This window comes from Psammomys obesus, unplaced genomic scaffold (assembly GCF_907164565.1).
Source record: "Psammomys obesus unplaced genomic scaffold, mPsaObe1.curated_primary_1811, whole genome shotgun sequence".
NCBI lineage: Eukaryota > Metazoa > Chordata > Mammalia > Rodentia > Muridae > Psammomys > Psammomys obesus.
The window spans coordinates 13934928-13961062 of NW_026592510.1; the positions used below are offsets into that span (position 1 = coordinate 13934928).

At 36.3% G+C, this 26135-nt stretch overlaps 1 protein-coding gene across 3 annotated transcripts in view; it reads left to right on the plus strand.

The window, feature by feature from the left end:
- Smc5 (structural maintenance of chromosomes 5) overlaps positions 1-25697 on the plus strand; it is a 69655-nt gene extending 43958 nt beyond the window's left edge. Inside the window, exons 16-25 of one of the 3 annotated variants that reach the window (XM_055613943.1) lie at positions 2753-2876; positions 3272-3394; positions 15234-15359; positions 17868-17915; positions 18353-18448; positions 18914-19018; positions 19207-19326; positions 22258-22437; positions 22517-22612; positions 23628-25697. In XM_055613943.1, the coding sequence (XP_055469918.1) occupies positions 2753-2876; positions 3272-3394; positions 15234-15359; positions 17868-17915; positions 18353-18448; positions 18914-19018; positions 19207-19326; positions 22258-22437; positions 22517-22612; positions 23628-23771 (1162 nt within the window). In that variant the 3' untranslated portion in view covers positions 23772-25697. The remainder of the gene's footprint in view (positions 1-2752; positions 2877-3271; positions 3395-15233; positions 15360-17867; positions 17916-18352; positions 18449-18913; positions 19019-19206; positions 19327-22257; positions 22438-22516; positions 22613-23627) is intronic. The other 2 variants (XM_055613944.1, XM_055613945.1) reach the window with 2 other exon arrangements.
- The last annotated feature ends 438 nt before the right edge of the window (positions 25698-26135 follow it).

The following is a 26135-nucleotide window of genomic DNA, read 5'->3' on the forward strand; positions in this document are numbered from 1 at the left end:
CTGCGGAAGGTTTGGTTATGAGTCTCAGCATCTGCTTTGATACACTGCTAGGTAGAGTCTTTCAGAGGCCCACTGTGGTAAGCTCCTGTCCTGTTACTTGTTTTCTCGTACTTCCAATGTCCATCCCATTTGTCTTTCTAAGAGAGGATTGATCTTCTTACCCTGAGTCCTCTTTCTTGTTAATCTTTAGGTGTACAGATTTTATTATGTTTATCCTATCTTATAGGTCTAGTACCCACTTCAAAGTGAGTATATACCGTGTGTGTCTTCCTGCTTCTGGGACACCTCACTCAGGATGATCTTTTCTACTTTCTGCCCTCTGCCTGCAAATTTCATGATTTCCTTGTTTTTAATTGCTGAGTAGTATTCCATTGTGTAAAAGTACTACAATTTCTGTATCCATTCCTCTGTTGATGGACATCTGGGTTGATTCCAGGTACTGGCTATTACGAATAAAGCTGCTATAAACATGGTTGAGCAAACGTCCTTGTTGTGTACTTGAGCATCTTTTGGATATATGCCTAGAAGTGGTTAGCTGGATCTTGAGGAAGCACCAGATTGATTTCCAAAGTGGTTGTACAAGTTTGCATTCCCACCAGCAATGGAGGAGGGTTCCCCTTTCTCCATAACCTCTCCAGCATGTGTCATTCTTTGAGTTTTTGAACTTAGCCATTCTGATGGGTGTAAGGTGAAATCTCAGAGTCGTTTTGATTTGCATCTCTCTGATGACTAAGGATGTCGAACATCTCTTTAATTGTGTCTCTGCCATTCTATATTCCTCTACAGAGAACTCTCTGTTTAGCTCCCTACTCCATTTTTTTAATTGGATTACTTGATTTGTTACTTTTTAACTTCTTTAGTTCTTTATATATTCTGGATATCAGCCCTCTGTCAGATAGAGGGTTGGTGAAGATCCTTTCCCAGGCAGTCGGCTGTCATTTTGTTCTGACAACAGTGTCTTTTGCTTTACAGAAGCTTTTTAGTTTCATGAGGTCCCATTTATTGATTGTTGATCTTAGAGCCTGTGCTGTTTGTGTTCTGTTCAGGAAGTTGTCTCCTATGCCAATGAGTTTAAGGCTCTTCCCCACTTTTTCTTGTAACAGATTTAGTGTATCTGGTTTTATGTTAAGATCTTTGATCCAGTAGGACTTCAGTTTTGTGCAGAGTGATAGATACGGATCTATTTTCATTTTTCTGCATGTAGACATCCAGTTGGACCAGCACCATTTGTTGAAGATGCTGTCTTTTTTCCATTGGATGGCTTTGGCTTCTTTGTCAAAAATCACGTATTCATAGGTGTGTGGGTTTATTTCTGGGTCTTCTGTTTTATTGATCTACCTTTTTGTTTCTATGCCAATACCATGCAGTTTTTATTACTGTTGCTCTGTAGTAGAGCTTGAGATCAGGGATGGCGATACCTCCAGATGATCTGTTGTTGTACAGGATCATTTTGGAAATTCTGGGGTTTTTGTTTCTCCATATGAAGTTGAGAAATTTTCTTTCAAGGTCTGTAAAGAATTGTATTGGTGTTTTGATGGGAATTGCATTGAATCTGTAGGTTGCTTTTGGCAGGATGGCCATTTTCACTATGTTAATCCTACCAATCCATAAGCATGGGAGATCTTTCCATCTTCTGGTATCTTCTTCAATTTCTTTCTTCAAAGACTTGAAGTATTTTTTTACAAACAGATCTTTCACTTGCTTGATTAGAGTCACACCAAGGTATTTTATGTTATTAGTGGCTATTGTGAAGGATGTTGTTTCCCTAATTTCTTTCTCGGCCCTTTTGTCTTTGGTATACAGGAGGGCTTCTGATTTTTGTGAGTTAATTTTGTATCCAGCCACTTTGCTGAAGGTGTTTATCAGCTGAAGGAGCTCTCTGGTTGAATTTTTGGGGTCGCTCATGTATACTGTAGTATATATATACATATAGTATACTATACTATAGTGACACTTTGACCTCTTTCTTTCCAATTTATATCCCCTTGATCTCCTTTAGTTGTCTTACTGCTTTAGCTAGGACTTCAAGTACTATGTTGAAGAGATATGGAGAGAGTGGGCAGCCTTGCCTTGTCCCTGACTTCAGTGGGATTGATTTAAGTTTCTCTCCATTTAGTTTGATGTAGGGTATAAGCTTGCTGTATATTGCCTTTACTGTGTTTAGGTATGTGTCTTGTATCCCTGATCTCTCCAAGACTTTAAACATGAATGTGTGTTGGATTTTATCAAATGCTTTTTCAGCATCTAAGGAGATGATCATGTGGTTTTTCGCCTTCAGTTTGTTTATATGGTGGCATTCCCAACCCTGTGTTGATTTTTTTTTTTTTTCTGTTTTTTACCTATCGATCAGCTCTTCCTGCTTAAGGATTATATTTTATGAACAATGTCAGTATCAGTTTATATTAATAAATATATTCTAGGCCAGGTATTATGCTGTGTGTGTGTTTTTCTCCCAAGTTCAGTGGGAGGAAGTTTTCTCATCTGCAATGCACAGATGAAGAAGCTAAACCTCGAAGGCGTAGCTTATCCAGTTCTGCTTCTTGATGAATAACAAAGGAGAAATTCAAGCTGTCTTTTTGGCTCCATTTTCCACATCAGAACCGTTACTGTGCTGGTCATGTTGCTGCAAGATATGTATCAATCCTGAGTGATTGCAGTTAGAGATGCTTAATCTAGGAGCTAGCTTCTGATTACCATTACTGTTTAACCCAGAAGACTGATCTCTCCATCCTTATATGTGTCTGCCATATAGTATAAGGCTGATGGAACAGGATACATGTAACCTGGAAGAGGAAGAACGAAAAGCAAGCACCAAAATCAAAGAAATAAATGTTCAGAAAGCAAAACTTGTTACTGAATTAACGGGCCTTGTAAAGGTAAGATTTTTTTTCTTAATTTTTGACTTTTTTTTTAAAAATACTTGCTAAATTTTAATTTTTTTTTGAGGACTTTATGGGAGATTATCACTTTAAAGTATTTTTCTGTTTTGGTAATATAAGCAAGAAATTTTTTTGTGATTAGTTTAGGTTTTAATGCTTACAGAGAATTTTAAAAATTAGCTCATTCAGTTATTTTCTTTCAGATGACTTAAATATATAGGAATTACTTTTTTAAAGTAGTTTTATGTGAACTGTTTGAAGATGTTAGTCACAGTAGGAAGATGTTAATTTTTCATGGTTCATAACTTCATTTTGAAAAAAACTGTTATTTTTCATAGTTGTAAGACTTAGACAACATAAAAGCCAAATGTATATGGGTTGTTTGCTCCTAGATTTGCACTTCTTTGCATATACAAAAAGTTGATTTGATTCTTCAAAATACTACTGTGATTTCTGAGAAGAACAAGTTAGAAGCAGATTACATGGCATCATCTTCACAGTTGCGTGTCACAGAGGTAAGATACTTTCCTTTGTTTTTTTATTTCAGGGTTCAACCTCAAGCCAGTTTGAAAGTATACACCAAATACTATCATTTGCAGTGTACAGTTTTATACTATACAATTTAAAACACGGGGTCAGCAAGTTAGCTCATTGGGGAAAAGCGCTTTCAACATAATGGCTATGACCAAAGTTTAACCTCCAGAACCCAAGAAAAGGTAGAAGGAGAAACCTGACTCTGCAGAGTTAGTGTGCCACACCTTTGCCCTCAGACACAATAATAATCGTTATTAATGAAATGTAACGCATTTTGTTATTGAGGAAGCAATACTTGAAGTATGTAAGGGTGGATGGGGTAATTGTGACAGTTTAACCTTACCATTAATATTTCAGTGGTGCTGAAATTGTCCAGGGGAAAGAAAGGGGAAATAACACATAAACTTAATTCTAAAGATGTAGCTTCAAGGTGATGGTGACAGTCATTTTTTATTTTTATATTCGTTTTTGTTGTTGCTTAGGTTTTTTTTTTCCTCCAGATTACTTTCTCAAAAATAGAAGAACTCTTATTATTCTAAACATCCATAAATGACCTGTATAGTAACAGACTTATCTTTAAGAAACCCCTATATATGTCTTACAGTCGTGTTTGATGTTAACCACATACAGGTAGTACCAAATTGAACAATTTATAAGGAATATCGTAGTAGACTGCTTTTTCTTACTACACTGCCTTTAAATGCAAGGATCCTGGGCCTTCTGTACTTTTGATTGTTTTCTACAAACCCTGGTTTTCTATGGCCCCTTCATGTTTAGTAATTCACTAGAACAGCTCAGAACTCTTAAACAATGCTGTTATTTCATAAGAGACATACAGAGCAAGGTCTGAGAGGGTCCTAACCAGAGTCTCTGTGCCTTTTTCATAAGGAATTGTAGTATATCATTCTCCTGATGATTCTTGGTGCTTAATAGCCAGGAAGCTCCCCCAAGCTGCAGGAGTTCCATTGAGTTTCTATTACATGAGCATGATTGCAGCATTAGTCATGTGGCTGCACCCAGTCTCCAAACCTGTCTAACTTTGGGAAGTTGTGTTCTGATGTCATTTGATTCAAAACTTTCTATCCATATGATTGGTCTTTCTGACATTGCCCACTAACATCCTGACTTCACCCCTGTTAAAATAAACTCAGGTGTGATCCAGGGAATTCTTGAGTAAAAAATAACCTTTTGGCACTCGTTTTCAAAGACTAATCCACCTGAGAGCTCCAGAATACAAGGGAACAACATAATCCAGAACTTCAAAAATAGCTTGATGTTGCCAAGAACCTCAAAACAAACTGCCAGCGGGTTTTGTTCTCTGAAGAGAGGAGTCCCCATTAACCATGGAAAGCTCAGGAAAGCCCAGTATCAAAAGAGCTGAACCTGAGAGAGACTGTCACACACTAGGCAACAGTGTAATGATACTGGCATTGTCCAGACTCAAGACTCCTTAGAAAAACAAAACTTACTGAAAAGAGAACTATTATACACGTACTGTGTGGTCGCAAGTCTAATATATACCTAAAGTCTCCAAAAAGGTAAGAAAGACAGAAATAAAATACTTATATTTGCTGATTGTTGTTTAGATATTATTATTGTTACTATATATGAGTTGATGCTTTCAGGCAGGAAAATAAGGAGTGTTTCACTATTATTCATCATGAGGAGCCAATAGATATCCTTTCTCCCAAGAAGCTGTAAGGAGGTATAAATATCATGTATTTATACAAAGATCATGATATACAAAGAAAAGGTGTGAAGAGCAGGGGCAGTGGAACTCGAATACAGTGGAATACAAATACATGAAATACTCATGTATTTGTATTGTTTACAAATACATGAGCTAAAATTACTGTTGTAAAACACAGGTGGAATTAAGGGCAAGCAGAGGCATGACTGCAGTCTCAGCACTTGGGAGGTTGAGGTAGGAGCATCATTTGAGCATAAGAGTTTGAGGGCAGCGTAGGCAACATGGGCACCGTCTCAGAGACATTGCCAGAACCAATCAGATTAAATTTAAGTGTCCATAGTGTCTCTGCTAAATTTTTTTAAGTAAATTCTAACACCTACAGAATATGAAACATTCACATAAGAGAAAGACGTTTTAGAAAGATCAAACATATTGTGGCTTATCTTTGTTTATTCATTGATTGCAGTTTATTCCTTTTGTATCCCAGCTATAGTCCCCTCCCTCATCTCCTTCCAGTCCTCTGAGAGAGGAGGTCCTTCTCTTCTATCTGACCCTAGTCTATCCCGTGTCTCCTTGGAGCTGGCTGCATCTTCTTCCTCTGTGGCCTGGCAAGGCTTTGCTCCCCAGGGAGAGGTGATCAAAGAGCATTGGGCTTACACTGTTTACAGCTCTGTAGATTTACTAACAATTATTCACTTACACAGTTGAGTTTATGATCATAAGCTAATTATGTAAATTCAGGAAATCTGTTAAATGAATGGGGAAGTCTTTATCTTATTAGGAAGTTACTGGCATCCTATATATGTTACTAACTGAAAAATACAAGGGGCAATGGACATAGTGCTTCTACTTTGCAGGAAAGAGTCAGGAGTGTGGTAAAGTCCCATGGGGACAAGCCAGCACTGTTCTATTTATTCGCAGGGTAGGAGATGAGCTTAATTGTTTCAGTTAGGGGGATTGAGAGATGGCTCAGAGGATAAGAGTACTAGCTGTTTTTCTAAGGGTCCTGAGTTCAAGTCCCAGCAACTGCATGGTGGCTCATAGCCATCTATAATGAGATCTGGTGTCCTCTCCTGGTATGTAGGCACTTGTGCAAGCAGAATACTATATAGTAAATAAATCTTTTAAAAAATTAATTTTAGTTGTTAGGGTTTTTTTCCTACTTTGGAATAATCTACAGACAAAATTAATTTTTTTCTAAGACAAAAGCAAAATTAAATAAATATAATTACAAAAAAATTATTCTAAACACAAAAAGAATTCCAAAGAGAATCTTAACTTGTTTTATGTAATTAAGCTGTTAATATCTGTGATGTTCTTCTTGTAAAAGTGAGAAATAAATGATGCCATTAGGAGTTTTGGCCTAAAAGAAAACAGCTTCAATATAAAATTAAAATGATAATTAATAAAAACTTTGAAATTTTTGAATTGGAAATAACCAGAATAACTTCACCATATATTTTCTATAAAGGGGGTTGGGGGTTGGGGGTGTACAGACAAGCCCAGCATATTTGTACATGCCTTTAGTGCCCACACTCAGCAGTCTGGGCCAAGAGGGTAAGTTTGAGGACACCTGTACTACCATATAGTTGAAAGAAAGAAAAAAAAATCATACACCCCTCCCCCCCAAAGCAAACCAAACATTTCCTTATTCCATATGCATGGTTTCTAAGTACTGTTTTGTATTAAAATGGCTTATTGGAGAAAATAGTTAATTCCAAATCTAGAAAATGAAATGATTGTGTAAATAATATGATTAATGATTTTATCGTGCATGAAAGCAAAAACACACAATCTCAGATTGGTCTATGAACCTAAATGAAGACTCTTTAAGTGGCCAAAGATTATGGGGGAGGAAGTTGAACATATCAGAATGTCTAAATTGGCAAATTTAAAATGATTCTCTAAAAAATCATATTTAGAAAACAGATGATTATTTTGAATAATTCTAGAGAATTGATCATTCATCCTCATTTTGTTTTAAATTGTGGGGTTGGAGTGAATGTCTTGCTATTTTTTTTCTTGACTGGCCTTAAACTCACTATGTAGACCAGGCTGTTCTCGAACTCATAGAGACTAACCTGGCTGTGTCTCCCACTTGGTGTGATTAAAGGGGCTCCCATTATTATTTGTGTATGTTCATATATCTCTTGACTATAAAAGGGTGTTGGCTCCCTAGGAGTAGAGTTACAGATTTGTGATCTTCTGCCAGAGCAGTAGATGCTCTTAACTGCTGAGTCCTCTCTCCAGCCCCATCATTGTACATTTCTTATGTAAATTGCTGATTATCAAGGATATAGAAATAAATAGGATCTTTATAGAAATATTTTAGCTGATAAATGAAGAGATTATAGTATTAGAGATGTGTGTCCTGATGACATGTTACCACTTACAGAATGACTCTGGGAAATAATTACATTTCTATCTGTATAAGCCAATGTCTAGAAGAGGGTATTGTGATCTAAGAACTATTGGCATTTTGAATTGGATAATCCTTTCTGTAAGAGACTTACCCTGTGTCTTAGCAGCATGACTGACAGGTCTACCTAACACTAACGTGCGAGCGTGTGCGCGCACACACAACACTAGTAATGGCAATCAAAATTTCTAAAGAAATTGCTACATACATCCTAGGGAGCAATACTATCAGTAATACAGAACCTCCAGTTTACATTTGTTGATTCATTTATTGATTGAGGCAGGGTCTCATTGTGTGGGCAAGGCTGACCTCAGACTTATACAACATGCTGGGATCAACCGGATACATCACCAACTCTGGCAAGAAATGGGTTTTGTAGATGGCTCAGTAGGTAAGGTGCTTGATGTGCAAGCATGAAAATCTGAGTTCATATCCTCAGCACCCATGTGAAATGTGAAGCACAGCAACATGTCTGTAACCCCAGTGCTGAGTGACAGGTGGACCACTGAATAAACACTGTTGCAGTTTAAAGGATCCCTTACCTGAAGAAGTTTCCCATTTCTGATTCAGATTTTGGAGATTCAGATTTTGGATGGGATCAAAAGCAAAACACTAGCGTTATGTTTCATGTACACATCAAACACATAACCCAAGGATAAGTTGTTACTTGTCTGCTGCAACTGTGTTTTAACTTTGGCTTACCATGGATGAAATAAGGAATTTTCCACTTGTGGTATTATGACTGTTCCTGATTAAGAACTCGGATTTTCAGATAGGGATGCTTCAGCAGTATAATATAGTATAACCAGATTTCATTATTTAAGCATAGATAGGTTGATAGTTAATTTTGTGTATTGAAAAGTCAGTATAGGCCTAAAGTTTTTCAAATCTCAAATTCGATATGAAAATTTCAGGTTAGCATTTAAGAAAAATACTAAATGATTTTCATATTTTCAATTGTGTGTTTCATCTTCTGTCTAAGGCATAATTAGTATTCAGTTAGATTGGATCTGTGAATTTAGGCATACTCATAATCCCTTCACTGAAAAAATTAAATGCATTAATTTATAGCCTTTGTTTTACTAATGGCATGGTACTTAGAACTCAAATTTAATTGTGTTCATATAGGAAGTAGTTTTCATTTTGTTTGAATCTTATTTAATGAGCTGTTAAGTAGAACAAAAACATCAATGAATAATTCTTTCTTCCACAAGAGGGCCTTCTAAGAAAAGTTTTTCCTTGTTTCGTATTAAGGTATTTCTTTCCATACAACATTCGTGACAATTCAACTTTCCATAGAAAGGATTTCAGAGATATTTCTTAAGACGCATACTTAAAATAATTTTTTTTTCTGAACCATTACTTAAAGGCATTTATAAATTTTGGCATTATTTTGTGTCAAACAGATAAATTATTTCCTATAAATAATGTGGTTTTCAGTGATCAGGGACTCCTTTCTTTACTACCATGGAGCTTATACTGTCTTTGGCCACTTCCCATGTCTTTTGTTATTTTTGAATAAATTTTTTTGAGAATTTTGTACATGAATGTACTGTGTTTACATCTTTTCTTACTCTATCTTCAACTCCTTTAGTGTTCTCCTAATTCCCTTTCTACTTCATCACCTCTTTTTTTTATAACTATATGTTACATACAGAACCACACGTGTGGGAGGTGGTACATACAACCTATTGAGTCTATTTAGTGATGTTCTTTTATACATATATTTAGGACTGACCTCTTGAGATTGGACAGCCTATATGAGGTCTCACCCTTCAGCAGCCAGCCACTCATTGCCTATATTTGTTCAACTAGGTATGGGGCCTTCAAGGCCCATCCTCTTTGGCGTGCCCACTGATGTGCTCATTATGCAGGTTTTGTATAAGCAACTGATTTTTTGAGATTTTATGGTTATCATATCCTTCTCACATCTCAGAATCTTGCAATAGGTATCCCAATTCCCTGGTTCTAAAAATATTTCCACTGTACCTTCCATGATGTTTCCTAAGCCTTATATATAGAGGTTGTATTATAGACTAATTAGGTCTGTGTGCTCCTGTTTCACTTATTCTCTACATTTTGACAAATTATAGATCTCTGTAGAAGCCTTTAGCTGCTGCAAAAAGAATCTTCTTTGATGAAGGATAAGAGCTACACTAGAATATAGTCATAAGTTATGTTGGCTTAGGAAAATGACCGTAGTAGTTTCTTCTCTGGGGTCTATAACATCTGCAGCTATGGGTAGTTGACTAAGCTTACAGTACCAGCCATGAGTTCCCTCATATCGAGCAGGCCGTAAGTGCAGTCAGATGGCTGTTATTATCCCTGGGATCTAAAATGCCGTATTCACACCCTTGTGGTTATCTTGGCCAGCTCATCACTGTGTGCCTCTTGGTTAGCAGCTGGGTAAAACTTTTGAGCACTTTTCTCCCTGGGCAGCATGCATAGCTCCTTCCCACATTATGAGAGCTCCTTCAGAGAGGAAGCTTTAAGAATTCTTCCAAGTCCTGTGTCCAGAGTGTATGGTATCTTCATAGTGTCTTACCATAAGTTCTGGGAGGCAGCCAAAGACAACAACAATCACCCATCTTGTATTGAGGATCTTTTGTACATCCCCCTTCTAGGGAGATTCCCTTGCCTGTACTAGGATATTTGTTAGAGATTCTATGACCCCTGGGAGGAACATTATAACCCCATGTGACATCATTCCACATAAAGTAAACACACAGCTTATATATGTATTAAGTTTATAAAATAATGTTTCACGACAGTTTTTTTTTTTTTTTTTTTAAATTGGTTTATAAGCCAGGCAGTGCTGGCACATACCTTTAATCCCAGAACTCAGGAGGTAGAGGCAGGTGAATCTCTGAGTTAAGGCCAGCCTGGTCTACTGAATGAGTTCCAGGACAGCCGGGGCTACACAGAATGGATGGGTGGGTGGGTGGGTAGATAGATAGATTTGTATGTATGTGAGTGTGTGGGTGTATACATGAATACTATGTTTGTGCCTGGTGCCATCAGAGGGCATGGGATCCCATAGAACTGATGTTACAAGTGCCTGTGAACCTCTGTGGGTGCTAAGAACAATCCAGGTAACTCTGTAAGAACAACAAATGTTCTAAACCGATGAGACATTTCAAATCTAAGTATTTAATCTGGGATCCCTAAATAAGAGAGAATGTACAGTGCTTGTCTTTCCAGGTCTGATTTTCCTCACTTAAGACAGTATCTTCCAGATTCATCCATCATCTACATGTTTCATCTTTCTTCATGGCTGAATAGAATTTGTTATTTATTCACTGATGATTATCTCAGCTGCTTCCAATTCCTAGATATTGTGAATATATAGGTGGTAAACTGACAAAATATCTCTTTAGTATCAAGTCCTTTGGACATATGCCAAGAAGTGGCAGAGCTGGGTCATATGTGGATCTGTTTTTAGCTTGTTAAGAGTTCTCTACAATGAATTTCATAATCAGCAATGAGAATTGGTGAGTGAAAGTTCTCCGTTCTCCACATTCTTGTTTTGTTTTGTTTTGTTTTGTTTTGTTTTGTTTTGTTTTGTTTTGTTTGACACAGGGCTTCTCTGTGAAACGGCTGTGGTTGCCCTGGACTCGTTCGGTAGACCAGCCTTAGGCCAGGCTGGCCTCAAACTCAAAGAAATCCATCCACCTCTGCCTCCCAAGTGCTGGGATTAATGGCATGTGCCACTGCGACTGGCTTTCCCCACATTCTTAACAGAATTTGTTGTCAGTTACTTTCTTGATCTTGACCTTCTAACTGGGCTAAGATGAAATCTCAAAAGATTTTAATTTTTATTTATCTGAATGCTTAGGATGTTGAACCCATTTTAAATTTCTTCTTTTCAAAATTCTCTTTTTAGATCCATACCTAGTTTTTCCTTGGCTTACTTTCTTTATGTGGTTTCTGAGTTCTGGATATATTCTGAATGTTAGGAACCACTGTCTGATTCCTAAGGCTTCACCTGGTCAGTAATTCATCTGGCCATGCTTGATTGGCCTGTAGGAGGGGCTGTGGTTGTTTCTAGAGCGATAACTTGCCTTGATTTATTAAAGTGTTTACTTCAACTAGTTTTAAAATTATAATATCTACAAAACATAGGTTCTGGGATTTTTAATTGGCTTTAGCAAGAAACTTAACGTCTACAATTGGAGTATTTAGATAAGTTTTTTTATGTAGTATCTATCCTCAGAAGACGAAAAGTCAATGAAATCATTCTAGTTCAACTTGACTTTCATGTTTATAATCTCTGCATTAAATGCGTTCTTAGTTAGCAGCTCCCTTGTGTATCCACAAAGAGTTATATATACATTTGTGTTCATATGCATAACTATGTGCTTCCTCAAAGAAATGTATAAGTTCAAAATAGTAACAATGAAAGCGTGTTATAAAAGTAAAGAGAAGAAATGAATGGGGGCTTTGTCAAGAGGTAATTGTCACTAACAAATATATATAGAAAGGCTTTTCTGAGATAATTTTGTTAGACATATTCCACCAAACAGAAGGAAACTATGAAGTGAGGTTCTTCCCCTTTTCAATTTAGAGCTTCAGATAATCAACTCAGTGATACTTCTTTCCTGTAATATCCTAATAATTCATTTTAGCAAAGTCCAGAGCAACAGGAAATAGGAATAATGGTTGTTAGGAAGGTTTAGTTTCCCCAGCTGTCCCTTCTTTTACATTGCTTAAGTAAAATCATCCTTAGATAGTGAAGGAGGACAACTGGGAACTTTACTATTGCTTTCATTCCTCTCAGGCTAAAGGAATTTATTCAAGGAAACCGTGGTGCTAAGAAATTAGATAAAGGCTTGCTTTTATTTTGGTTCAATACAGAATATAACCTTTTACTTTTTGTACTATTATCTTTCTTTCATTTGTTTGTTGTCAGACTGGTAAACATAAGTGACCCAAAGACCTTGTTAATGATAGAGCTCTCCAAGTCCCTCAGAGATATTAGCCGAATAGACTTGAGGTATGACTAAGGTATCAAATCCCTCCTTATATGTGGGATTTTTTGATAAGATTAGTTTGATGTTTCATACAAAGAGAGATAAATGGTGTAAAGTTTCTCACTGCCTCTCATCTAAAAGTAATACATTTCCTGAGATTGTAGTGGGTACTAAACTGACTAATTTGTAGAATAATTGTTTTGATAATAACTTGGTCTAGAAGTGCATTAAAGAGCTTAGGTGCCTTCCTATCACACATGAAACTTGAACGCCTGGTGCTTGTCCACCTTGGTAATGCTAAATATTTATATCTTTATAGATTCCTCTCTTCTAGCCATAGTAGATTACTTACTTACTTACTAAGTGCATCTTTGAGGCTTCTGTGCATATATATTCATAATCATCTATCCTTAAATTTTCCTTTGTAACTAGCTGGCTCTTAGTAATTTTTCCCCATTGAAACTGTTCAGTTGTCACAGCTTCTGCTACCACTCTGACCTTTCTCCATTCAATTTCCTACTTAATTACTCTGTCCGCACTGCTGCCACTGAAAAGTGCTTATAATAACAAAAGGAACATATGCTGTATAGGGCAAGCATGGTACCTTATGATCAGCACTTGTGAGTTAGAAGCAAAAGATGAGTCCAGCACTAGCCTTCATACATAGTAAGTTCGAGGTGAGCCTGGACTGTAGCAAACCCTTTTTCCATGGTAAGGGCTTCTTCCCCCACCTCCTTTGATTTTTATTTATTCAGTTTGTTTGTCTGTCTGTTTTTGTGATTATGTTATAATTACAACATTGTTTCGTTTCCTTCTAAATTATATACTATGACCCTTCCTCGCTCTCCTTCAAATTAAAGGCCTTTTTTTTTATTCAGTTGTTTCTACATGTATATGTGTATTTCCAAATACAACCTATTGAGTCCATAGAGTGTTACTTGTATGTTTTCAAAAATGATCATTTGGTACTGGAGAACCAATTTATATGCTTTTCCCTGCTCCCAGCCTCACTCAGTTTCGTGTGGTTTTTGTGCAGGGCTGAGGCCTCATGGACTTGAACTCATGTTTGGCAGTCATGTTGGTGAGACTTCACAGGCAGAGCTTCTGATATTACTAGGAGACACACCTCACCGCAGAGTATAGAGGGGTTCTTACAGGCAGACATGGATATGAATTGTGATAGTCTCTGAGTGTGTGTGAATTTGAATGGTTTTTTAATTAGTCTTTTAAAAATAATTTTATCTGGCTAGGTGGCGGTGTTGCACATCTGTAATCCCGGCATTCAGGAGTCAGAGGCGGGCAGATCTCTTGAGTTTGAGGCCAGCCTGGTCTATAGAGCAAATTTCAGGACAGTCGAAGCTACAGAGAAACCCTGTCTCAAAAATTAATTAGATTAGATTAGATTAGATTAGATTATCATTTTAAATATATGTATTTAGGGGCTGGGGTGTATGCACATGGAGTCCAGAGGATCCCCTAGACCTGGAGTTACAGGCATTTGTGAGCCATCTCTTCAGCCCCCTTTCAGCCTATTACTGTATAACATTGTCAGAAAGAAGATACTAGCTCTAGGCATGGGGCTATGCATCTGTTACCCCTTACTTGGGAAACAGAAGAATCAGGAGTTCAAGGCCAGTCAGTCTTGGCAACATGACAAGTTTGATGTCAGCCTGGACTACATAAGACCCTGCTTTAACAGCACTACCATTACAGAATGGGGGATGGAGGGAATGGGGCAATGTTGGTAGAAAGTTCTTATGGAATGCATATAATTTACTGTTGTTCATTCAAATGTAGATTTCTCTATTCCACTATCTGGTTTCAATCCAGACATTGCATTGTAAGCATCACCTGTCTCAAGTTTGTGTAAACATGCTACCATTTGTTCTCTGTATTGCCAATAAAAACAACCAGCCAGTGATGAGAGATGGAACGAATGGGGTGGGACATCCTGGTCCAGAGGGGAGGAGAGAGGAGTGGGAGGAGAGGACCAGGGAAACTTCAGGAGAAATGAACCAGACCTAAGATATGACTAAAAAGCCAGTATAATGTGGGAAATCTGTGGGAGGAAGCTGCGCAGGCTTGGAGCTTTAGGATGGAGTAATTATTGCCTAGCATTGTGCACTAGGTTAATTAAATAAATCCTAGTCTCTGTGTGGTGATTTTTTTATACAGCTGGTTTAGGAATAAATGCTGTTTAATTAAAAGATAAATCAGTAAGGGCAAGGAAAGAAAAGTTTGATGAGAAGCACCTGACACACACAAGCCCTCAGCAGTGTTTGCCTTTCTGTTGTGATGATGCTTCTGTGGGGTTGTACATATTCACCTCCCAGGACTTAATACAGATCATAATATTGGCATCTCATAGATCCTACTGATTATCTGCTAAGTCCATGAATAAATGATAAATAGATAAGACACATTTGAAAAGTTATCAAAACTAATTTTAAAATTTACATTTGGATGCTATATTTTATGTGAAGCCTATGTATGATAATGAAATTACACATTCAGAAAAAGGTAAACTTTAGAATTCTTGTAGAGAAATAGTGGCTGATATTTTTAAGTTTAATTTAAAATTTTACCTTTATAATAAAAGGCTAATGCACTTTAATAATAAAAATTCATGGTTCAGATGATGTGGTTATCATAGTCAGAATCCAGCAATTTATTAGATATGTGATTGTTTTATACAATAAGCCTCTGATTTGGTAGTAAAATTTTGAAATATTTTTTAACAGCAACAGTTCGTTGAATTGGATGATAATAGACTGAGATTGTTACAGAAGTGCAAGGAACTTATGAAGAGAGCTAGGCAAGTATGTAACCTGAGTGCAGACCAAGCCGTTCCCCAAGAATTTCAGACAGTAAGTATAAAAATATATAATGCTGCATTTGACACAGTATTTTTAAGTTTAAGATACCCTACTCTAAGCATGGAAACAGAACATGAAAACACTAAGTTTTATTTAAAAATACACCTTTCTCCATTTTTATACTGATTATCATATACGTAATATAAACCTTCAGATTTAGTTACCAGTCTTTGCTTAGCATTGAAATTCTTAAAATATAGGAAATATCTTAAAATGACAACATAATATACACTTTTACAATTATAGTCTTTCCCTCTTGACCATCTCTGAGAGGTATAATTGGGAGTATGCGATACCCAAGGAAACTAGTAAGTAATGTGTACTTGACAACAATAAAAGGGGTCATATTTAGAAAAACAAAGGCAAGTGTTTTCTAGATGTTCTGGTGCTTAATCAGGGTTTATCAGTGGCTGGATATTCAGAGCTAATAATCATCTTTCAGTAACATGCTGATACCTCAGAATCCGACTAAGCAATGCTCCCTTTCAGTTCACATTCCACCATTCATTCTGTCCCCTGTGTTCTAGGCTTTAGCTGACATTGAAGCCATTCCTGCATACTATTCAAAGTAAAAGCAAAAGAGTTACAAATGCATTCTTAAATGGTAGTATTTGAATCCTTTTTTAAAATCTTAAATATATAGATGATGAAATGTCCACTGAGCATTGAAAGAGACTAGTGTAGATTTAGTTGTCAAATCCTAGGTTTTATTTTATGTTACCAGACACAGAAAACTGGAATGTGGATTTGATTGGGTACAGAATAAGAATGCAACAGAAATTCATACAACTAATTGAGAAGTGTGTTTCTAAAGAAAATTGTAGAATGCATGTAAAATGTTTGGTTTTAATAAAATATTGATGTGGTATCTATACTATAAGTTACAGTTTTTTTGTGTGCTGGACATGGTTGGCAGTTGCCTGTAATACCAGCACTTGGGAGGTGACTGTAGGATGTTCCCAAGTTCAAGGTCAACCTGGGCTACATATAGAACTAAACTGTTTCCACCCTGCCTTCCCAGAAGTTATGCTCTTTTGAAAGAATAAAGTAAAAAAATAATACATTTATTTAAATATATTGATTGGCTGCTATGACCAAATATTTATTAGGAGAGACATGTTTCTTTCCTCAATGAAACTTCAACTCTAATCTGGAGGATGGACCAAACAACATCGAAATAAGTAGATAATAAGGTCAGGCTAAGAAAAAATAAAGGTGAAGGATAAAGTATCAAGGATATCCACTTAGGGATGGTTCCTTTGAGATGTTACTATTTTAGATAAGTCTTAGATGAAGAGAAGAAATCATTCAAGTAGAGGTGTAAAACAAAATATCTGCTCATACAAAGTTGCTGAGGTGCAGATGTATTTGGCAGGTGATAGAATAGAAGGGATCTTGGTGGGATTAAAAATTACATCCCAGCCTGGCGATGTTGACACATGCCTTTAGTCCCAGAACTCAGGAGGCATAGGCAGACAGAATTCTAAGTCCTGTCTAGGACAGCCAGGGCTATACAGACAAATGCTTGTTTCAAAAACAAAATCAAATTACATTCCAAGCAGAGAAGAAGACATGGGCCAAATTAATATGGCTTTATAGATTACATGAAGTTTGGATTTTTTCCCCCTTTAGTGTTAGAGATTAGGCAAGTACTCCAGCACAAATCTGTATTCCCAGCTCTGGCCCTTTAAGATAGAATCCACTAGAGGATTTTAAACACAAGAATGATGTTATTAAATTCAGTTTATTGATGAATACTCTTAACTGTTCTATGAAGAATAAGACCTATAAGAAAAGAAGCAAGGAAACCACTTTAAGGGTTATTAATTTGCCCATAGAAGAGATTAATGTAGTGTAGCACAAAGGGATGGGGGAAGAAGGGAACTTTACTTCAGGGGTGGATTTGAGAGATGTAAGAGAGAACTCCTAAATGTTTGCCTGAACAAACTGTGAAGCTGGATGAGAAGTTGATTTGCTTATAGTGCTGGGAAAGGTGGATGAGGTAGAAATTATGTTTTATTATCATAAATTTAGTATGCCTCTTAGTGTCTGGTGAAGATAACAAGTAAGTGTTGGAACATAAGCTCACAGCTAAACAGACAAGTAAGAGATGTACATAACGAATACCTGGAGACCTTCACAGAAATTGGACTGTGTTCCAATGGGTTAAAAAGATACAAGTCAAAGTTACCTGATTAACCTATATATGTAACTCATCAGAACCTTTTTAGGGCTTTAGACTTATTACATACCTTTTACTGTAAGGGCTCCACAGGTTGTACTAGGCAAAAAAGTGTACTGTATATCTCTCCTTGTAGGAAAGTGTCTATCCTAATGAGTCTCTGTGGCATAGGTTCAGAAGATAGTCTTGATGAAATTCTGTCTCAGTAATTGAATTCTAAGGATGCTTTTGTAGGTCTTCATAAGTACAGTATAAAGTTCTAACTTCTTGCTCTCTTTCAATGCCCCACATATTCTGGACCCATTCTACCAATTCAGCAAGTACCCACCATTCCAAATGGACACAACTCCTCACCCCCCATGGTAATCAGTACTCATTCTTTTCTCCAAATTGTTATCTCCTTTTTGCATTGCTTTGTCCCTAGCGACTGCTTCAAGACCCAGAGATAAATTATAGGCTTTTGAACTCTTTTAATTCTCATGTAGCATGAACTGACACTTCATTATTTTAAATTCCAAAGTCTATGTAATATGTACTGCTTATTTTAGACTCAGCATCAGTACTGCCTTAAGGTACTGTCCAACATGTATACATTTTGTTTTCTTTTAAAGTGTAAGCTTTTTAAAGGCAAAATGCCCTGTTTAAGATGTAAGCTTTTTAAAGGCAAAATGCCCTCTATATTGCTGTGTGCTAGCATGCTATTAATCAGATAGTAGATACGTAGCAAATTACTTTCTTTTAGCTATTCTGATAAACTTTTCACTATTCCGTTTTTAATGTTACTTTTTTTTTCCTCTTATAGGCTTTTCAAGACCTTCCAAACACATTGGATGAAATTGATGCACTATTAACTGAGGAAAGATCAAGAGCTTCTTGCTTCACAGGACTAAATCCTACAGTATGCCTCTTTTTCTGTTTCTGTCCTACAGCTCTCCCACTGCCACCTTCCCCAGTGCACGCTCGCCCATGCTCGCGCGCGCACGCACACACACGCACACACACACAGCTCTCTCCAGTACTTGCCTCCCACACTGTACTAGAGCTCTGGGTAATAATAAGCTAGACAGCAGGAACAATGCCTTAAATGCCAGATTCTGAATCTATTAGAATTTTAAATAGAGTTTTCCTAAGGAACACAGTGTTCTGTGCCTTTTCTTTATAAAAAGAATAGTTGAGTTAACTTAAAATGCAGCAGTGTGTATTATTTTTTTCAAGGATTAAAAAGTAGCACTTTCACTACGTAATAGCATTAATTAATTGCATACAGACAATGCAGTGCAGTTGGCATTTTGAGCTAATAGTTGGTGCAATTTTTTATATAATTTTATCCTTTGATAAGTTTGTCTTAATTTTCTTTGACCAGGTAGTTGAGGAGTACACAAAAAGAGAAGTAGAAATTCAGCAGTTAACTGAAGAACTGAAGGGAAAGAAAGTTGAGCTAGATGAATACAGGGAGAACATTTCACAGGTAATTTTTATTCCTTTCTTATATGTTTACCATTAATGGGATAAGCATATAAATTTTGCACTCCTGAGAGAAAAAGTATTTTTATGATCAAATTGACTCTGATATGAAATTTGTTCTGTATAAAGTTTTATATTAAAATGAATAGTACTGCCTTCAGTTTGTGGTTTTGTTTTGTCTCTTATTTGTAGGTGAAAGAAAGGTGGCTAAACCCTTTAAAGGAGCTAGTGGAAAAAATCAATGAGAAATTTAGCCACTTTTTTAGTTCCATGCAGTGTGCTGGTGAAGTTGATCTTCATACAGAAAATGAGGTAAATGCATTTGGGATATATTTTAATTACATGTAAAGGGTACATGTAAATTGCTTACTTTGGAATTCTACATGAAATTTTGTTTACTGAAAAATTGTGAAAAGGAAGGAAAAGACCACCTATGGGTTTCCACCATCAGGTTTGCGTGGTTTGGAAGTCAGAGTGAGGCTAAGTGGCTGGTGTTTCTATCTCTGCTGGATTGAATGAGTGCTGTATAAATCCACTTCTCAACGTAAGAGCCATAAGCAAATTAACAGCCACGACTAAAAGATAGTTCATGTAGTTCATGTCAGCGAGGTGGAGTTTGGTGTGTACATGTTGGACAGTACCTTAAGGCAGTGCTGATGCTGAGTCTAAAATAGGCAGTACATATTACATAGACTTTGGGGTTCGTACATAGACAGTAGTGTTGGTGGGTCTCTATAGCCTAGACTACCCTAGAACTTGTGATACTGCCAAAGATGACATTGAACTCTGCTGACACTCTTGCCTCTCTCTCCCAACTAAGATTAAAATGCCTTCCACAACTATGTTGTTTCTTTAAGTTTATTTATCACAGATTTAGGAAATAATAGGAAATACGCTAATTTCTTGATCACTGTTCTTTTGGATGGACCAAATTTTCCATTAAAATTGTGTAAAGAAGAGCCGGAAGTAGAGTGAAATGATTGTGTGTGCTCAGCTGCATGAGCCCCTGGGTTCAGTTCCCAGAACTCTAAGCAGGTGAGGGAGGGAAAAAGAACTGACTGGATTTCTGTGAAAATAATTGAGAAAATGGAATAAATTCTGGTAGGAGTGTACGTGACAAAAGGCTGGTAATCTTTTGATCTTAGTTAAAACTTTTTACTGGTGCACTGAGGTCATTTTTGTATTCTCATTTGCATGTGTCAAAATGTTTCTAAGATGAAATTTGTTTTAAATAAAAGTCATTAATAATATTTTTATGAGGCAGAGGCAGGCATATCTTTGTGAATTTGAGGCCAGCCTTGTCTACAATGTGAGTCCAGGACAACCAAGGCTACACAGAGAAACCCTGTCCAAAATAAAAAAAAAGAAAAGAATTTTCATATCTTAAAATTTTATATCTTTGAATTTTAGCAAGTATGTAAGTTTTCATTTTGTTACATTTATAGCACCTTTTTCTCCTTTGAGGGGTTTTGTCTCACAGCTCCCCTCTGCTTCATGTGAAGCACATGTGTGAAATAGCATTTCATTAAGACCTAGATTTGAGGATAGATCTTTTCGTAGCATTTTACCACACAGTTCTTATCTTACTATAACAATGTACTGTAAGAAATGTATGTACAATGTATGTATGTACATATGCTTGTACATATGTACATACTTGTATGTATGTACATATGCTTGTACATATGTACATACTTGTATGTATGTACATATGTACATAAATGTATGTACAATGCTTAACTTCCAATATGCTCCCTTTGTGCCAGGCACTAAAGTTTATCTTGTTTAATCTCTTTTAAGTTCCTGCTTCATAGGATAGTTATTTAATCTACCCTACTTTAAAAAACAAACTGAAACGATAATTTTACTGACGGTCACATTGCTATCAAGTGGCAAAGAATCAAACTTTTTATCTAATCCCAGACAGAGTCTAAACTCTTAGATAAATTTGATTACTGGGAACATCAACTGCTCAAAGTAACAACATGATCTTTATCAGGGTTTTGACTGTGTGGAGTATAACTGTGATCCAGTAAGCAAGGTGAGGTCTCTGTCACAAAAACCCATCCTTTACATCTGTCTCCTGCTGCTCCTCCGAACTTGTACTGTTCTTCTCCACAGTTTTCAGTGCACTGCTGTAGAAAAGCTCCTCCTGCCTTTCAGTCTGTTCTTGTGGACCTTTCCCTTTGTCCCCTTTCTGATTCACCCTCCTTAGTAGAGGGCCTAGAGCTGATTTCTTTAACCCAAGCCTTCAATAAGATTGAAGAAGATAGGATGAGGCAAAAAAAAAAAAAAAAAAAAAAAGAGGATGTCAACAACAATGAAGAAATGCAGTTTACAAGTAACCCTTTGGAAGTTAAAACTTACAAATTCCAGTTCTGTCACTTGTTTACTTGGGGATTCTGAAGGGGAAGGTGAACAGGTTAAAGGTACTATGTGTTAATATTTTTTAAGGCCTACTTGAATCCTTTTGTATTTATGCTTGAGGCGGCTTATGGTCTGTGAAAGGAAGTTCTTGCTTTTGACATTCTTAGAAAGAATGTGGACTTGACTCACCGTTGAGGTGGCATCCCCGTGAACCTGCCCATTCCACTGACATTCTGAGCTATTTCATCCATAAGTAATTACCACACCTTTTTAATAATTAACTGATGATACCCAAATTAAAATAATAAATAAAGCACTTTTTGTTGCTCTTAGACCTCTGCTATGAATGCATACTATATACATATCATTTCAAAGATTGAAAAAATTAAAATATTCATTGATGATTTTTATTGTATTATTGTGATGTTAAAATGATATTTTAAATATATTGGATTAAATATACCATTGAAGTTGATTTTACCTATGTGACTGTTGAATTGCCTGTTTCTTGTATTATGTCTCTCTTGATTAGACACTTATCTTAGACCATTTAACTAGTAATGTTAGATACTTTACTTTTAAGGTAAATCTAAATCTGAATGACCTGGAGTGGCTAAAATAAGTAAATAAACCTTAAGCGTCATCTCAGGTTTGGTGAAAGTTATAGAACACCAAATAGACTCCTTTTTATATAATAAAGTTTACATTTGTTTGTATATACACACATGGAGGCACTTGGGGGCTAGTGAAATTTTTAAGTAGTAGTTCTTTAAGTTGTTTTCTTTTATGATTGATTTGCTATATCTGATAAATTTTCAAATATTGAATGAAATTATCATAGAAACCACTCATTTTTTAACATTTTGTGTTTTACAGGAAGATTATGATAAATATGGAATCCGAATTAGAGTAAAATTTCGCAGTAGTACTCAGCTACATGAATTAACTCCTCATCATCAAAGTGGAGGTGAAAGAAGTGTTTCTACCATGTTGTACTTGATGGCACTTCAGGAGCTTAATCGATGTCCATTCAGAGTAGTTGATGAGATTAATCAGGTATAGTGATTCTTCTTGGGGAACATACTACATCCTCTAATAAATACAAATGTGATGATTATTGTTATTATGGTTTTAGGGTATGGACCCAATCAATGAGCGAAGAGTGTTTGAAATGGTTGTGAACACTGCCTGTAAAGAGAATACATCCCAGTACTTCTTCATCACACCAAAGGTGAGTAGTGGGTAGGCTCACCGAAGCCATGTGCTTAGATGTCCCCCTGTATCTCAGTTATTGAGCAGATTTGGGATGAGATGTAAATATGAGCAGGAATACTCCCCAAAAAAGAAGCTAAAGAGATTATATATATATATAGTGCCAGGCATGCGATACACACCTGTAATACTAGCACTTGGAGAGGCAGAGGCAGGCAGATCTCTGTGAGTTTGAGGCCAGCCTGATCTACAAAGTAGGTCCAGGACAGCCAAAAAAGGGGGGGGGGTGGTTATAGTAATGCTTATATTCATAGAAGGGACAAGTTCCAGTGACATACTTAGTCAGAAGCATCATCTAAGCAAGCGGGGAAGGAAGCATGTCATTAGACCTCCTACCTGCTTTTGATAGTCATTCTCCTTCTAGAAAAAGTTCCTCCTTTTTTCTAAGAGCCAACTGGGAATGCAGATCCCCAGACTCTAGCCCTCTCTGTCATGTCACACACTGCTCCTGTCTTTATCCCCCACTGCCACTACCCTAGCCCTAACTACCCAATGTTTTGTACTGACAGATAAGCTTTTGTAATAATATAGTTATTTTCATAGAGAATTTTCCATAATCTAGAACTATTGCAATGGGAAGTATTCTTTTGTTAAATCTAGTGCTGTGGGTAAGTTCCCAAGTGAATATACTCAGACGTGTTTGCTAATAATCAGACTTTTTCCTTCTTCAACTAAATATTCCTAAGTATCTCAAACTACAGTCTGTCACAGTGCTTAGCCATTGACGTTTGAGGGGTGTTTTTGATAGAAATGAAAGTGGATACTACTGTATAGTCCTTGTTGACTTGTGAATACAGAGGATTCCCAGGCAGCTGGACTATTCCAGGGCAGTTATTAGGCCAGACTTCAGATAGGCTTATGCAGGGAGCTCTTATAGTCTGGCAAGGTGATGTATTAGAATGTGTCTAAGCCTGGAAAACTGTCTTTCTCAGTATATACTTTAATTATGTGGCAATTTGTTTTTATCTTTACAGCTTCTACAAAATCTTCCTTATTCTGAAAAGATGACAGTATTGTTTGTCTACAATGGTCCTCATATGCTGGAACCAAACCGATGGAATTTAAAGGCTTTTCAAAGGCGACGTCGAAGAATTACCTTCACTCATCCTTCTCAGTGAAAGAAAAGGAAGGGGACTTCAGAGGTTTTTCATTTTTAAACTGTTTATACGTGTGGCTCAAGTGAATAAAACTTAGCAGATTTATTGAAAGAGAAAGATTGGTTATTTTTGGAAAACTGCTTTTAAAAACAAATAGGTTGATGAAGTGGAGACCACAGTGACTCTCGAACATTTTTAAGTCTTCAGTTTGGGTTGAACCTGGTCGTGAATCCTCTGTGAGAACTAGATTATTGTGTGTAGTTGTATGCTGCCCCCACAGGTGTGGTGGTACATCTAACCAGCACTTAGGAAGTGGAGATGGGAAGAACATGAGGTTGGCAAATCCAAAGTGCTACAGAGTGGGATCGTATGTCCTAACAAAAAAGTTGTTTCCTGTTGCCGATCAGAGGTATGAAAGCATGGGAATTTCATTTACATTCTATCATGCCTGAGTGTTGATTGCAGAACTTTCTTTTAGAGCTTAAAGGCAACACAAAATTAGAAATCCCACTTTTCTTCCAGTACTATATTTAGTTTTTAAAAACCAATATGGGAATGTCTATTTAATATATTAGTGGTTTATGGCAAATTCATTCATTTCTTTGTGTTAAAAAGGTGTACCTTATTTTCACAGAAAACACATTTATGGGCATTTAAAGTTTTAGGCAACATGATTCTATAATTTTCTTGGTATTTCAAGAATTGGGGAAAATGCACATGGGGCTTAAAAATGGTAGCAGGACTTAGAGAGGTCACGAGGTAAAGAGGATACATTGGCAGAATGAAATCAGGTGACAATAGTTCAAAGGATACCATTGTAAAGTTTTATGGTGGGGTTTCTTGTTCTGTTTTGGGTTTTTTGTTTTTTGTTTTTTAATTTAAAGTCAAATATATTTTACATTTTAAATTTCTAAAATGTTTTTTATAATTTTAGTAAGATTTTTCTTAAGATTTCATATACGAGTTTTTACACTTTGTATTTGAAATTTCTCAGTGCTGTGTAACGAGTGATGGCAAAAGTATTGATTTGTTTAAAATCATAATGTTTTTAGAATTTGTAGGTCCTTCCTTACAGTATTGGTCACACTCAGTATTTTAGAAAATTCTCATTTAAATTCTTTTCTTCCAGCTTGAAAACAAAACTATTTTTTCTGAGCATGCTAATAACAGTGCCAAATAAACTCTGTTCTTTTAAAAACTAAATCCTACAAGAAAATAGAAATGTCTTTGGAGAATGGACTGGAGCATATCTTTGCTGATACTGACAAAATTATTTTCTTGGCTTGCTAGCCTGAATAAAGTTCAGGTTTTTTATATTATTGCAATAGCCAATGAGATTTACATTCTTATTGGCTTAAAAATAATGGAACATGAGTTTATGTCATCTCACTTAGACATTTTCTCTTTTAATAGTTGTATTTGTTTTTTAAACTTGTAAGAGAGCTCTCACCTCTTAAACTAAGTCTCATACATGTAGTACAAAGATATTTTTAATAACATTTTTACCAGCATGAAAAAGTCAAAAATTTTTTGAAACTTGGAAGCATATTAGTGAAGGGTGTTACTACACATTTGTGTTGTTGCTTGGGTTTCTGATATAAAATCTTCACTAATGTGTGCTTGATATAGTTTGGTTTTATCATACCAGTGTAAAAACAAAAACAAAACATACTTAAAACTCACAGTAGCAATTCTATTTCAGTTTACATATGTCAAAAATGATTCCATATCATGCTTATAAGCCTTCAGTGAGCAAAATTAATGTTCTGTTTTATATTGAACTTTGGGCTGGGAAGGATAAATTATGTATCATTTATCACTTTAAAAATAGTCAAACATAGTGTGATGTCATGTTTTCTGCAACTGTTGATTTTTTTTAAATTACATTCAGATTGTAAAAATTCCAAGTAAAAGTTTGATTTGATAAATAAAATATTTAAAACCTGAGGTTGCAAATATTTTTAATGACTAAATCTTTACATTGACTTGCCTAAGGATGGTCTCTGTTAGGTCTCTCATTCAAAAAAAAAAGGATTTGTTTTCTGTAATATTTATTTATTTTATGTGAATAGTTGTTTTGCCTGCATGTATGTCTATATACCACATGTGTGCCTGGGGCTTATTAAGACCAAAAGAGATCATCAGATCCCCTGGGACTGGAGTTAAAGACAGTTGTAAGCTGCTATCTAGGTGTAGGGAATAGAAACTGGGTCCTCTAGAAGAGTGGCCACTAGTCTTAACCACCGAACCTTCTCTCTCCAGCCCCGAAGCTGCTTTCCAGTAGCCTTAGACATAACCATGTAGCACGTGAGGGGCATCGTCTCCTTCTGATGTGTGTAAATGTAATTGATTAAAACTATGTTGTAAATGTTACTTTGTTGGCAA